Raw genomic sequence first — 15,870 nt, 5'->3', positions numbered from 1 at the left:
AGTCATGTAAACATATTTCCATATTAGACATGTTGCAAAAACAAAAACAAAGGAAAAACAAGAATAAATAAAGCTTAAAAATTATACTTCAATCTTCATTGATTTGCCATCAATTCTTTTTTCTAGAGGTAGAAAGCAAATTTGTATTAGGTCATGTATTGCTGAGAAATAGCTAAGTCATTCACAGTTGATTATCATACAATATTGCTGTTAACTGTGTACAATGTTCTCTTGGTTCTGCTCATTTCATTTTGCATCAGTTCAAGTAAGTCTTTCAAGGTTTTTCTGAAAGCATCTTGCTCATCATTTTTTATAATACAGTATTCCATAACAATCATACACTATAGTTTATTCAGTCATTCTATGATTTCCTTCCAATCTTCAATACTTTGCCACCACAAAAAAAAAGTTGCTACAAATGCTTTTGTACATATAGGCCCTTTACCTTTTTAAAATTTTTATCTCTTTGGGATACAGACCTAGTAGCAGTATTCTTTGATCAATGTTTGCACAGTTTGATAGCCCTTTGGGTATAGTTCCAAATTACTTTCCAGAAAGATTGGATCAGTTCACAACTCTACCAGCAATGCATTAGTGTCCCTATTTTTCCATATCTCCTCCATATATGGCTTTTGAGTAGGACAAATGTGACTTTTCACAGAATCTCTAACCTGAAAGAGATCTCAAAGCCAATGAAGTCACCCTGAATGAGAATTCCTTCTACTATATCCCTAACAAGTGACCACCAAGTAAATGTTTTTTTCTGCTGGAAAAGCACTTACTCACAAAAATCCACTCACTTCACAAAGCCAAATCATTCTAGACTTCATTTTCCCAATATCTGCAAAACTATGAAAAAAAAATGAGGAGGTTGACCTCAATATCCCAGAATTACCTAGAATAAGAATCCTTTCTACAACAATAAAAAGATCCAAATCAGTTCCAATTTATCAGTAATGAACAGAACCAGCTATACCCAGCGAAATAACACTGGGAAATGAGTGTGGACCACAACATAGCATTTCCACTCTTTTTGTTATTGTTTGCTTGCATTTTTGTATTTCTTCCCAGGTTTTTTTTACCTTCTTTCTAAGTTCAATTTTTCTTGTGTAGCAAGACAACTATATAAATATACACACATATATTGTATTTAGCATATACTTTAATATATTTAACATGTGTGGGACTACCTGCCATCTAGGGGTGGAGGGAAGAAGGGGAAAAGTTGGAACAGAAATTTTTGCAAGAGTCAGTGTTGAAAAATTACCCATGCATGTGTTTTGTCAATAAAAAGCCATAATAAAAAAAAGAATCTTTTCTACAACATGAATGAATGAATGAATGAAATCTCATTTTTACAAGGCTTACTATGGATTCAGTAGATGCAGGAAGGAATAAATGAAAAATCATTTAGTTAGTGTTTACCATGTAAATAAATGAATTTGTATGAATGAATGAATTTAGGATTTATGATTTAAGCTAATGACTAAAGTAGTAATTTCAGGCTAAGACATTGTACTGATATCCCCAACAAATGGTCATTCATACTTTGGCAGCCTGGAAACACTGTGAGAGGAAGAACTCATTGCCTCCTGAAGCAGCTTAGTCCTCTTTGGGAGAGCTTTCCTTGGTGCAGATTTTTCCTGGCATCAAGATGAGATTTTCTTTGTTACATTTTGACTTTTGCTGGTCCAAGTGTTTCTGGGAGGATTTGTGAATAAAAGCACCAGCAGATTTATGAACAAAATGTTTATTTTACATAGCTATGGTACACACACGACCCAGCACATCAACACAAAGCCTATGTAGTCAATGTCTTCTTCTTGCCTTTGATATCCTCTTTTTCACTCAATAAAACCTTGAAATTGTAATTTTCTGCCACCATATTACGAAGATCACTGTGATTTAGAGGTTGGTCAGCTGTTTCAAAGAAAATGAAAATTAGCCAAGATACTAAATAAGGGTCTTTTCCCTAAAAGGGGGACTTTTATTTTCTAATCACCTCTTTCCAATGAACAAGTTTCCCAGACCTGGATGTCCCAATGTATCTTTAGGGGGGTATCATGAATTTCAATTCAATGCACAATTTTAACCTATATTGGATTATTTTCTGTCTAGGGGAGGGGCAGGGAGGGAGGAAGAAAAATTTGAAACACAAGGTTTTGCAAGGGTGGATGTTGAAAACTACCTTTGCATGTATTTTGAAAAATAAAAAGCTATTATAAAAAACAAACAGATTTCAATTCAATTTGACAAGTACTTATGAAGGCAACTGACATTGTGGATAGAGTGCTGGATTTGTAATCAGGAAAACCTGAGTTCAAATCCTCCCTCAGATACTTTCTATATTTGGGCAAACTAGTTAATGTCTGTTTGCCTCAGTTTCTTCAATTGTGGAATTGGAATAATAATACCTCCCGGGAGTTGTTGTAAGGATCAAATAAGATATTTATCAAATATCTGACACACAATAGATACTGTATAAATACTTATTCCTTTCTTTTCCCTTCTCCCTAGAAGTGACTTGCCTAGTGTCGCCTAGCTAGTGAGTGTCTGAGGGTAGATTTGAACTCAGGACCTCCTGTCTTCATTGCACCACCTACACATGAATATACCCCCAAATTCAAATCCAGCCTCAGACACTAGTTGTGTGACCCTAATCAAATCATTTAACCCACTGGCTTCAATTTCCTCATCTGTAAAATGAGTATAATCATAGCACTGATCTTCTTAGGGTTGTTGTAAAGATAAAATAAGATTGTTATAAAATGATTTGCAGAACTTAAATGGTTGTTGTTGTTGCTGTGGGCCAAACACTATGCTGAGGGCTAAGAAGTTAAAAAAAAAAAAAGTAAAATGGCACCTACCCTCTTGTTCTTACATTCTATTGAAATATTCGTTCATCTAAATTTAAAATGAGAGACAGAGCAGCAAAGTAGAAACAAAGCTAGTCTTGATTCAGGAGGCTCTAGGTGCAAATCCCACCTCGGACATCCATCTATCTTGGCATAGTGGATGGCCCCTATTTGTATGAGCAGAGGAAGCTTCCTCCACCAAAAAAATCATACTGTTGTCAAAAGTAATTCCAAAGTTTCAAACAACTTCTGAATGCAGGGGCTGTAAAATTTAGTAGCTGGGATTAATGGAAGGGAGGCAAGAAATCAGGAAGTGAAATTCAGACTGATGATGAGAAATATGGGCAAATTATACACACATGAGTTCATACTCACATGTACATATGTTCACTCATTCATACTCATATTTACACACATAAATACTCATTCATACTACTCATATATACTCACTCATATACTCATATTCGCTCTCAACTCTCACACAGTCACATTTTCACACATATGTACAGTTACATTTCATATACACTCATATATATGCACACATTCACATTCATTCACATCTCATACCCATGTACCCACTCACATTCACATATATACATATATATTCACACTCCCATCTCCCACACACTCATCTTCACATACATATATATTCACTCTTATATCTCACATTCACAGTCACATTTCACACACTCACACTCATACATTCACGTACACATGCTCATTCATCTCATGCTCATATATTCACATTCACACATATCTCACACAAACACATATTCAATTCAGACATATATTTACACATATTCACATTCATATCTCATACATAAACACCATGAAGTCTGATTAAATAAGATCCAACTTCTCTGGAATTTCTTGCCTGAAATGACCATCAAACATTTCAAGTGGTTTTAATCTTGATTTCTTGAGTCAGTGTAGCATGTTCACACTGTTACTCTGTATTTTCACTAGCTCATTTCTCTAGTTAGAAGGAAAACTAAGAACTCAATCAAATATAGCTCTTTCTTTTTAAAGATCAGAAAACTGAGGCCTGGAAGGTTAGTCTCCCTACCTAAGACTACTAGGTAGTCAGTGAGCAGGGATCTGAACTCTACCTTAAACCTACCTACATTACCTACATTAAACCATTCTATTTCTTGGTGTTAGATAGGAAGTTCCTTCAAACTCTTCTCTGACTTGTTGGTGAGACTGAGTGTTAAAAGATCCCAAATGTAGAGAAAAAAGGGAACTCAGAGATCAGCTACATCAGCCCTTCATTTGACCACTGAAGAAATGGGAAGCTAAGGAGTTAAGTGGCTTGCCCAGGGTGACATAGCCAATCAGTGTCTGAAAGTGATTATATTTGAAAAATTCTTTTTCTGGTCATCCTTCCCAAGTTTTGTTCTGATTGTCTACAAACACATCAGGAGCAAAGGACAAAAGTCTTTGGTTTTGTTCTTGTTGGTTTTTTTTTTTAATTTAAAATCCTATGTGCAGGATACAAGTATTTACATTTCTGTCATAGCACTTTCTTGTTTCTTAAAAGACCAGAAGGGAATGAAAGCATGAGAAAAGGTTTTGTGTGTGTGTGTGTGTGTGTGTGTGTGTGTGCTGTGTGCATGTCACAGCATTACCTCCCAGATTTCATAGATCTCTTTGAGAATGAAGGACAAAAAACCAAGAAGTTGTTTTTTTTTCAAATATGTTAGAATAAAAGGAACTGCTTTATGTCTTGAAAGGGCCAGGGTTTTGGCTGAGTGATAACAGCAGCTAAAGCTAGATGGCTGTGCCTAACATGAACCTGACCTTCAACAAGAGACAGATGGTCATCCAGGTCTCATCTGATTCCCAGCTATATCACGGTTTTTATTTAAAGCTAGGTAGCCATAATGTTGGATAATTGTGTCCCTGCCCAAAATCTGATGACAACCATATTAGATTACATGCATCCTGAGGTTAGGGTTCTGCATAAGATTTAAAGATCATACCTCTAAAGCTGGGAAGGGAAATTGAAGGCCAACTAGGGCCATCTATTCATTTATACAGAGGAGGAAACTTAGACCCAAGAAAGGGAAGTGTTTTGATAAACAGAACATGATATAAACATATAGGGCTGAGAAGGGATCTTAGAAGTCATCTAAGGCAACCCTCTCATTTTAGAGATGGGAAAACTCAGGCAGAGGAAAGGAAAGTGATTTGCTCAATCATAAAAATAGTAACTAAAGTAAGATTTGAACCCAACCCCTTTGACTTAAAGCTAGTACTTTTTCTTGTGCTCCCTACTGTCCTTTGAAATTGGCCCAGTCCAGCTCAGGACTTGTAGGAAATAACCCTGAATAAATAAATGTTTGCTGAATTGAACTGAGTTGACTTGAATTAAATTGAACTAACAAACAAACAAAAAGGTTTGTGGGGCACAGTGTAGTTGCCACCCAAGGGAATGACTAAGGGTTGGAGCTTCCACTGGGAAAAACAAACAGGAAAAATAATCATGCTGAAATACATTTTGTTTCTTGCCTATCAGGTTGTTTCTTGCCTCTTCCCCTGGTCCTGGCCCTAGAAATGAGTCTCCATGCTCACTTGGAATTAGTCTTCCCACCTTGACTCCCAGAACCAGATAAAACACAGACCATGGTACAGATTAAGGGATGGCCCCAGCATGCATGGGGAGGCCCCCGGGAACCCTACTTACATTCCTCCAGTTTTTCACTTGTGCCTTCAGTCATCACTAATGGGGTCAAGCCCTTGAGGGGTTCCGCTAACTTCAGGAGTGGTGACCCACCCCAGAAAGGGTTTCCCAAACTTTTGGCTTTGGGATCCTTTTCTTTTTCCAGTAAGCGAATGCAGGATTCCAACAATAGGAGAGCATTTGTTTTCTGCTCAATGACCCCTAGGGAGGGACAAAGCAATAGATATCATCAAGACACATTGAATTCTGGGAAATTCCAGACAAGTTTTCTGAGATAGAGGGATGAAGGTATCCCAGAAGAGGTGTGATGTACCACCTCCCCTTTTATTTTAGGGAAACTAAGGCTCAGGGGCTTGCCCCCTATAGTTAGATATGGATTCTTTCCTTTTTCATTTTTGAACTCAGGGCCTCTTGACTTCACGGTTACATTATTCACTGAGCTGCCCAATCACCCCCAATGTTAGCTACTATTGTAAAAAAATTAATAAAAATATGATTTTTTAAAAAGACAAGCAGAACAGGGTCCCCACCTACCAAAGTACTTTATCAAATTAATGTCTGTGACAGACCCTGTCTCCCCTAAGTGTTCCAAAATTTTGGTGCTATCACAGTTGATCTTCTTGAACAGTAACTCCACAGAAGATTTGAGCTGGTCAAGAGTCTTGTTAATCTCTTTGTTGGTGTTCTCAATTCGGTCGGCATCTTCTGCAGTCTTTTTCAGTTTTGCCTACAAGAGCACAAAATTTCCCAATAAGAACACTCTTCCTTCCACTCTCGGGTCTTAGCTCCTAGAGAGCATGGGAGCAAAGCTATACTATAGGAGCCTTTTTCAGCAAGCCATCTGCTTGAGGGCATCAGGACTAGGAGGCAATCGATTACTGTTGATTAGAAAGGGCTCCCCACCAACACCAAAGATTTCCCTCTCAGCAGAAGCTGCCGTATCCTTTGTTTTCAATTTTGTTTTGTTTTTTCCTAGTGAAGGCTTTTTCTAAAATAGCATTTTGTTTTTGCCAAATATATGCAAGGATAATTTTCAATATTCACCTTTGCAAAATCTTCTGTTCCAAATTTTTCTCCATTTCCTCCTTCTACCCCTCCTCAAGATAGCAAACCATCGACATAGGTTAAACATGCTGCCAAATCCTTTGGATCCCCGTAATTGGCCACCGGTGCCCCTAGGCCAGCACAAACATACCCAAAGGCAAGAAATGTGCCTTGAAATCCCAGGCAACCTGGGATGCCAGAAGGCTGCTGCTGGGGAGGAGCCCATCGCCCCACCCCAGTTAGAGTTCTGGTGTTTTCTTAAAATGGGCAATCTGATATTTAAAGGTCAATCTGAATTTAGAATTAGACCTGAAAGGGCCATCTAGCCCAACCCTTTAATTTTGACAAAAAAGGAAACTGAGGCCCTGAAGTCAGTAAGTTTAGACAGCAGATGCTCAAAAGCTGTGTCACTCACACACTATTATCTGTTTTGCCTCAGTCTCCTCATCTGTAAAATGGGAATAGTATCTCACCAGGTGATTAAAGGACAATATAAGATGATCACTCCAGACCTCTCTCTGTCCTAGAATAATGAATCAGTTAATAAATACCTACTATGTGGCATGTATTTATTTAGTACCTATTATGTGGCAGTTGCTAAATCTGGAGATGCAAAGTAAGTTAAAAGACACTTCCTGTCCTCAAGGAAGTCAAAGTCTAATGGAGGAGAAAACAAGTAAAACATATATGTAAAAATGAGATATATGGGTTAAATGGAATAAAAAAAATCAATCCATAAACATTTATCAAGCACCTACTATGTGCCGGCACTATGCTTAGTTCTGGGGATGTCAAAAGAGACATACTATTGTCTGTCAGATTTGAACTCAGGTCCTTTAACCTTTGAGTTAGGGCCTTTTTCCACTATACCACATAACCTCCTTTTCCCCAATCTGTTGATTTTTCAAAGAGGGAAACTGAGGCACAGGGAAGTGACATGACCTGCCCAAAGTAACAGCTATCTCACTCTTACTCCAACTCATTTCCTCCTCTATTCAGTTCCCAGTTCTCCAGGAGGCCCCCATCTAACAAGCTCTCTAAAGAGGTACTCTTATTTCAAAGATCATTTTCAAAAATAAACATTTATGAAGTGCCAGGTAATGTGAATATGAAGACAGTAAAGGAAACAGTCTCTCCCTTTTGGCAACTTATCTTTTCCTGGGGAGAAACTGAAAAGTGAATGGGAAATACATGCAAAATGAATTAGAAATAATATTGAGTTCTAACATGTGGAAAAGAACTAGGGAAAGGTAGCGGCATTTGTGTTGAGGCATTCCAGGAGTAGGAATTCTCAGACCCATTCTATAGATGAAGAAACTGAGGCATGAGATAAGTATTTAAGGTCACATCGATTATAAATATCAAAGGTGGGAAGGGAAGCCAAGTGCTTTACTGCTATATCAGGTAATGAGTCACCCACCTCCCCCACCGGCTCCTGTCCTTTAAAGGAAGTCTTCAAGCATAACTTGGATGACCTGTCTGTTGGAGAGTGGATTCTAGGATTTTAGGATCCTGTCTGTTGGAGAGTGGATTCTTTTTTTTAAATAGCTTTTTATTTACAAGTTACATGCGTGGGTAATTTTACAGCATTGACAATTGCCAAACCTTTTGTTCCAACTTTTCCCCTCCTTCCCCCCAACCCTTCCCCTAGATGGTAGGATGACCAGTAGATGTTAAATATATTAAAGTATAAATTAAATACACAATAAGTATACATGACCAAATCATTGTTTTGCTGTACAAAAAGAATCAGACTCTGAAATAGTGTACAATCAGCCTGTGAAGGAAATGAAAAATGCAGGCAGACAAAAATAGAGGGATTGGGAATTCAATGTAATGGTTTTTAGTCATCTCCCAGAGTTCTTTTGCTGGACATAGCTGGTTCAGTTCATTACTGCTCCATTGGAACTGCTTTGGTTCATCTCATTGCTGAAGATGGCCAGGTCCATCAGAATTGATCATCATATAGTATCGTTGTTGAAGTATATAATGATCTCCTGGCCCTGCTCATTTCACTCAGCATCAGTTCCTGTCAGTCTCTCCAGGCCTTTCTGAAATCATCCTGTTGGTCATTTCTTACTGAATAATAATATTCATATATCAAAATTTATCCAGCCATTCTTCAATTGATGGGCATCCACTCAATTTCCAGTTTCTGGCCACTACAAACAGAGCTGCCACAAACATTTGTGCACATACAGGTCCCTTTCCCTTCTTTATGATCTCTTTGGGATATGAGCCCAATAGAAACACTGCTGGGTCAAAGGCTATGCACAGTTTGATAATTTTTTGAGCATAGTTCCAAATTGCTGGAGAGTGGAGTCTAAGATTTTAGGATAGGTATTCTACTGGCATAGAGGTAAAGGAAATAGAACATGGCAGGCTTCCCTGCATACAAATATTATACAAGTTGTGGAAACTGTTAATAGGTATGTTTGGCTGAAATTTAAGAGTAGATGACGAGGACTGGTGTATAATGAGCCAAGAAAGGTAAATATTGGAGCCAGAGTGGGATCGGCTTTAAGTGATTATTGGAAATGTTTGTATTTTGTTCCTAAAGGCCAGTGGGAGCCATTGAAGCTTCTTGATTGGAGGAATGCTCTTACTGAAAAGTAGAAAGTGAAAATTGCAAGCTACTCCTTTAAGGCTAGTGCTTTCATTTGAAAATTACCTCCAATTTATTGTGTGTACATATATGTATATAAGTATGTGTATGTATATATGTACACATGTGTGATATATACATGTATCATATTTCTGTGATATATAGTTGTTTGCATGCTCTCTCCTCGATAGAATGTAATCTCCTTAAGAGCAAGGACTGTTTTGTCTTGTTTTTTGTATGCTAAATGCCTAGCACAATGGCTGCCACATACTATAATAAACATTTATTAAGCGCCTATTATATAGGACTAGATACAAACAGTATCTCTCCCAAATAAGCACATGATAAATAATTGTTGAGTGACTTGTCCAACCAAAAAATACAAAGTAGACTGGACAGTCAGAGAAGCCTTTCTTCCTACTTCCAATATCTGAGATTTTAGGGATCCTCAGTTTTTTGTGGGGGAAAAGGGGCTTTTTAACCCCCAAAGATTCATCAGGAAAGCATGGGGTCTGGCTACTGCTCCTTGAAAGTTTGACCAAGTGCAGGTTCATAGATTTCCAGGAGTTGTATTTAAGAGGCAAATTTTCCTTGGAATATCGGGCTGAGAGTCCAACTCCCACAGCCCATGCTTCTATGATGGATCCTAGGCTGAAGTTGCCATCATTTCCATACCATACATACATCACCTGGGAGAGTGTGGAAACTGGTGCTTTGGTGCCGCCTAGTGTCGTGTCCCAGATTAGCGTGGCAGTCTTGCCATATTGCTTAGTTTGGGGAGTTTTCCCCCCAGTCTCATCTTCCTCTTTGTGACTCTGTTTGGGATTTCCTTGGCAAAGATACTGGAGTAGTTTGTCATTTTCTTCTCCAGCTCATTTGACAGACGAGGAAACTGAGGCTCAGGGAAATAACATGAATTGCCCAAAGTAACAGAATAGATCAACAACAGAACAAGAGATTTTAACATCTACTGGTCAAGGGACTGGCTAATTGACTGCCCAGGTGATTCCTACCTTGCCTCAACTTACCCACAACGGTTCTCACCTCCAATTCCTTTACAGCCTGTTGACCTTCATCATCAGAAAGTTGCTGCTTGGATTTCATCAGGGAAATCTCATCCTATACCAAAGAGAAACATACTGGGAGAGTGATTATAGCACACTGCCCCCCACCCACCCTTAATATCCCACTAAAAAATAAACCTGAGTGTGATTATGGATTTTATACTATTTAATTATGAGCTTCTCCAGGCAGGAGTAGCAAAACTAAGAGACAATGTTGCCTCCTGAAACAGTTTGTTTATATCGTAGCTGGAGAGGGACACTTGTTCTTGTTTTCATGGGATCCAGGCTCACAAACTTTAGAAAGCATCCAGTCTGATCCTCTCATATTCCAGAGAGGAAACCAGTCTAGAAAAAAGTTTGGGTCCTTAATTTAGGAGACTTAAGTTTAGATCCCATCTCTGACACTTACTAGTTTATGTAATCCAAGGTAGATTATTTCTGAGACTCAATTTCCTTATGTAAAAAGGAAGTAGTTATAGTAGCTAGCATCTATACGGTGCTTTAAGATTTGCAAAGCACATCACATAGGTTGTCTCACTTGATCTTTATCTCTTAGGAAGGTCGGTATTTTAACCCCATTTTATAGAGGAGGAAATTGAGGCAGCCAGAGGGGAAGTGAATTCCCCAGTTTTACACAGCTACTAAGTGTCTGAGGTTAGAAGTGAACTGAAATCTTGCTGGTGTCAAGTCTATTGTGCTCTCCAATGTGTCACTAGCTATCTCTATTTTATATAATAAACTTGTCCTACATGGACATCTCTCTTCAGATTCAAGTGAAATCTGAAAGGTACTAGATAGAGACAGGTGGGTACAGCACTGGATCTAAAATCAACAAGAACTGAATTCAAATGCCACCTTAGATGCTTTATAGTAGAATATTGGGCCAGTCGCTTCCCTTCTGTCTGTTTCAGTTTCCTCAACTTTAAAATGGGGATAATAACAGGCTGGTTGTGAAGATAAAATGAGATATTTGAAGAGGGCTTTGCACTCAAAACACTCTACAGATGTTAGTGATAATGAAGAAGATAAATAGGAGTTGATATTATTAAACAGGAGTAAACTGAGTCAGCCCAAGCAGAGTAATTTAGTAATAAATATAGATCTGGAAGAGACAACTTACCTATCATAAGTACCTATCAGAAGATGAGAAATTCAGAAGCTAATACATCCCCCTCGTTTCCTACATGAATAACAGAGATCCAGAGAAATAAAAGTGATTTAACTAAAGTCACAAAGAGAATAAGATTGGTTTTGGACCCTGCAGCCTCCTTATTCTAAATCCCAGTTTCCACTTTCATAAAAAAGAACTGACCTTCCCAAATGAGGCAGATATTTTGTGATAGCAAGAAAGAGATGGTAGACAGAGATAGATAGATAGATGGATGGATGATAGATAGATAGAAGAATGGATGGTGGATAGTTGGGCAGACAGATGGATAGACTGAGGGCTGTAGATGATAGACTTATATGGATGATGAATGGATGGAAGGATAAATAGATATTGATGATAGATATCAATGGATGGATGAATAGACAGACATAGATGATAGACAAATATAGGTGAAAGAAAGATAGGTAGATAAGTAAGAAGATACATATAGATGACAGACAGATATAGATGATAGATGGAAGACATATCAGCAGGCAGATACATATAGATATGGATAATAGATGGATAGTCAGATGGATGGATAAATAGGTGGATAGACAGATAGGCAGACTGATTAGTAGGTAGATATAGATGACAGACAGACAGACAGACAGACAGATAGATAGATAGATAGAGGGATGGATAGATAGGCAGGTAGATTAATTGGTAGGTAGATATAGATGTGGATGATAGATATAAATGGTTGAATAGATAAATAACGGATATATAGATTGATGAAATGGGTTAATAGGTAGATGGATAGATAGATATGGATGATAGATATAAATATATAGATAAATATAAATATAAATAATAGCTAGATGGACAGGTAGATAGCTACAGATGCTAGATAAATATGGGTGATAAATGGATGAATAGATTTTTTAATCATTTTATTCATCCTTTTAACTGCCTCTTTTTGCTGCAAAGCTGAGAGTCTATAGAAGAAGAATGTGGTATTTGACTGCCAGGTATATTTGCTATTTGTTTCATTTTGCTTAGTTGTGGGTTTTTTGGGTTTGTTTGTTTTTTGTTTTGTTTTGTTTTTCCCCAGGAAGGCTGAAGGTAGGGATAGGGCTAAAAGAGGCAGGGTATATCAAGAAATGAGAGTGATATAAAAATAGAGAGTATCCTTAAAAAAAAAATTATTTTTTCAACAATGGCATTTCTGATCTTATAAACAGACATTCCCCCTCCCATTACTGCTGTTCTGAGATTTTACTAATTTGTTGTTCTTGTTGTTCAGTTGTATTCAACTCTTGTGGGGTTTTTTGCATTTGAGGTTTTTTTGGCAAATATAGTAGAGTGGGTTAGTATTTCTTTTTCCAGCACATTCTACAGATGAGGAAACTGAAGCAAATGGGGTGAAGTGACTTGCCCAGGGTCATACATCTGAGGCTAAATTTGAACTCAGGTCCTCCTGACTCTAGACCCAGATCTCCATTCACTACATCACCTAGCTAGCTAGGTAGGGCATTAAGGAACCAACAGAACGATTAGAACTCTTGCCCGACATTATGTCAATATCTCAAGAAGGTAATGTCTTTCTTTGGAAAGAGTATTAATTCTAGAATCAAAGAACCTAGGTTCAAATACTATCAATAACAATGTGACATTGAGCACAAGCCATTTAATTCATTGGGTCTCAGTTTCCCCATCTGTAAAATGAAGGGGTTGGATTGGATAGCCTCATCAAGGCAGATTCATGATCGCAGGACTTGTGCTTTCCTTGCTGTACCAATCCAAACCCACTTTATAATCTCAGATAGTTGCCTAAGACTCAGAGAGCTCAAACAGATTAGTCATTGTCACACAGTGTAAGGGGCAGAATTCACACCCAGGTCTTCCTACCTTCCTAACTCCACGCTCAAAGTTCCATTATACTCTTCCAAAAACACTTCTTTGCTCAATGTGGCTAAGCGAAATTTTGGGGTCAAAGGCTGTCATTTTCCTCCAGTGTGGGCAAAAATGGACCCAGTCCACATCCTATTTGTAGAATGGGAAAATGTGCTGACCATTTGAGGTCCCTTCCCATCCTTAGGTCTGTAATAGCCAAGACTTCTTTCAAGTGAAGAAACCTCTCCTAAAACATGCTAGCCAGCAGATGGCACTGCCGGAATCAGAGATATGGAGCTGGAAGGAGCCGTAAAAGCCACTGACTCTAACCCTTCTTTTTACAAATGGGGAAACTGAGACTCAGAAAAGTGATAGGACTTTCTCTAAGCCAGCTAATAAGTATTTATTGTGGCATTTGAACTCAGGATTTCCTGACTCAAAGTATAATACTAGCCAGGATGCCACTTGCTTCTAGAGGGGCATGATGTTGATGAGTGGCTGGATTGTTTTAAACCTGTTTCCCTTTTCAGACCATTATAGATCTTATATGAATGGATGCTCTTCACCTCCTACCCCCAGCACATAGTGATTGCGTGAAATGTAACCCTGAACTTTGGGGGCCCCCAAGGTGGAAAAGGGATCTGGGAAAGGGCAGAGACCTGGATACTCTGGATTTTCTTGTGCAGCATCTCCATGTCATTGTTCAGCTCTGTGACGTAGTTGAATCGAGCAAAGTTCTTCTCCTCTTCTGCCAAGTAGTCTCTCACCAATTGTTCCAGGTTCCCGTGCTTGGACAGCTTGAGCAGGCGCATGTGTGCTACCTCATAGCTCTGGAAGCTCTCCCCCTTAAGCTTCTTTCGGGGCTTGCTGGCCTTGAGAGCTGCACAAGACAGTGAGCTCAGCCCTTGCTGGCATTTTCCCCTGAAGGAGAGCCGACCCATAGTATGGGGAAATGTCTTCCATTCTCCCCAGGGAGAATCTATGGTCTAGAGAACATTTGCCCTGAGGATAAACCCTTCACCTCAGGGAGAGGGATGTCTCCCCTGAAAAAGAGCCTATGGTCCTGAGGGACCCTTTCCTCTTGAGGGAACTGCTTTCCTTCTCCCCCGAATGAGAAGCTGTAATCCCAACAAGATCTAAGGCCTGACAGGCACTTCTTATAGCCCACCATCTGCAGGAGGGGAGCGTGCCTCCCTTCTTACCTGAAAGAGAGCCTGTACATGCTCTGGTTACCTTTTTCTATTCTTTTAGGAGAGAGTCTTCCGTTGGAAAGGACTATTTGCCTTGAAGGATACCTCTTGCACTCCTGACAAATTGGCCTCTATCCTCCCCTCAAGGAGAGTCCCCACCCTGAAGGACCCCTGCTTACCTCCCAAGGCCCTGAATGGCTGTGGAGATGGGCTTCTTTGGTCTTTTTCCAAAGATTTGAACCCTGGGATAATTCCAACTTTCTCTTTCCCTGAAAGCTGGACTAGTTTGCCATTACCTTCTCCACTTCATTGGATAGATGAGGAAACTGAGGTAAATAGGGTTAAGTGATTTGTTCAGGGTCACATAGCTAGTAAGTGAGGCTAAATTTGGACTAAGGTCCTCCTGACACCACCTTGTTGCCACACCCTTCAGGATAGTGTTTTTAAATACATAAAACCAAATTGGATTACAATATGGAAATAGTTTATATATACACATATCCATGTATGCATATATATATATACATACACATATATAATGTGTGTGTATATGTGTGTGTGTGCGTGTGTGTGCGTGTGTGAGATTCCCAGCACCTGAGGTTAAGAACCTTAAACTTAGAGGGCCTTCCTCCTTTCTCTATCCAAGGAAACCCTAAAGCAAGGGTGGTGGAGATTTCTCCTGGAAAGCAGGAAAACTAAGTGAAATCCATGTACTGACCATGTAAGTCCTCCTTTCCATCTCTCCATGGAGAGTATCATATCCTCTCTTACCTATGGGTGCTCTGCCCAAAGGAATGTCCATTTTGATTGCTGAAACCTTACAAGATATCTTGGGGTTCACAGGCTAGATTTCTTTCTTAAAGATCATATCTTATGCCCAAATCACTCTGGCTCTTATTGACTGGCCAATAGCAGGTCCCAGATCAAGCCCTACCTGGTTATTGTTTGGGCCCTGTTGGTTCAGAGTGAATATAAATAATGATTATTTCTGTTTTAGCCAGAACCTTGAGGGTCTCCCCCTCTCAGAATGATTTTGGTTTTTTGTTGGGGGGGAGGGGGGTTGACTTATAAGAGAAGCCATTTTTTGCTTCATTTCTTACCTAGCCTTAATCACTGAATGGGCATTGCCTCAGTCAAACTGAGACATGTTAAAGACCTTAGTTTTAAAAGGCCAGGGTCTCCCACTGCATCTGGGGCCATCTCCGGTCATGTTGAAGTCGTCTTGCCACGGGACCCAAATGGCTCGGAAGGAGAGAGGCTGGTGACCTTGCACAGCCTCTCTCACTTAAATCCAATTCACTTGCATGTCATGGCATCACCTTCCTGATGTCATGGTCCTCTTGGAGAAGGAAGGATAAACAATAACAATCTTAAAGAGTTACCTAGATCATTGAGAGGTTAGGTGTCTTGCCCAGGGTCCCAGAGCTGATATGTGTCTTAGGT

General features: G+C 39.2%; 1 protein-coding gene across 4 annotated transcripts in view; it reads right to left on the bottom strand.

Annotated features, from left to right (window-relative positions):
* Positions 1-1,610: 1,610 nt before the first annotated feature.
* CCDC63 (coiled-coil domain containing 63) overlaps positions 1,611-15,870 on the bottom strand; it is a 57,242-nt gene continuing 42,982 nt past the window's right edge. For 3 of the 4 annotated variants that reach the window (XM_031948578.1, XM_031948577.1, XM_003761018.3), the window contains exons 8-12: positions 13,897-14,117; positions 10,232-10,306; positions 6,073-6,265; positions 5,542-5,739; positions 1,611-1,920 (exon numbers count right to left, since the gene is read on the bottom strand). In XM_031948578.1, coding sequence (XP_031804438.1) covers positions 1,802-1,920; positions 5,542-5,739; positions 6,073-6,265; positions 10,232-10,306; positions 13,897-14,117 — 806 coding nt within the window. In that variant the 3' untranslated portion in view covers positions 1,611-1,801. Of the gene's footprint in view, positions 1,921-5,541; positions 5,740-6,072; positions 6,266-10,231; positions 10,307-13,896; positions 14,118-15,870 lie in introns of those variants that run through there. The other variant, XM_031948579.1, reaches the window with a different exon arrangement.

This window comes from Sarcophilus harrisii, chromosome 1, assembly GCF_902635505.1.
Source record: "Sarcophilus harrisii chromosome 1, mSarHar1.11, whole genome shotgun sequence".
Taxonomy (NCBI): Eukaryota; Metazoa; Chordata; class Mammalia; order Dasyuromorphia; family Dasyuridae; genus Sarcophilus; species Sarcophilus harrisii.
The sequence above is the reverse complement of the archived record's forward strand: the minus strand, read 5'-3'. Positions and strand labels throughout refer to the sequence as shown.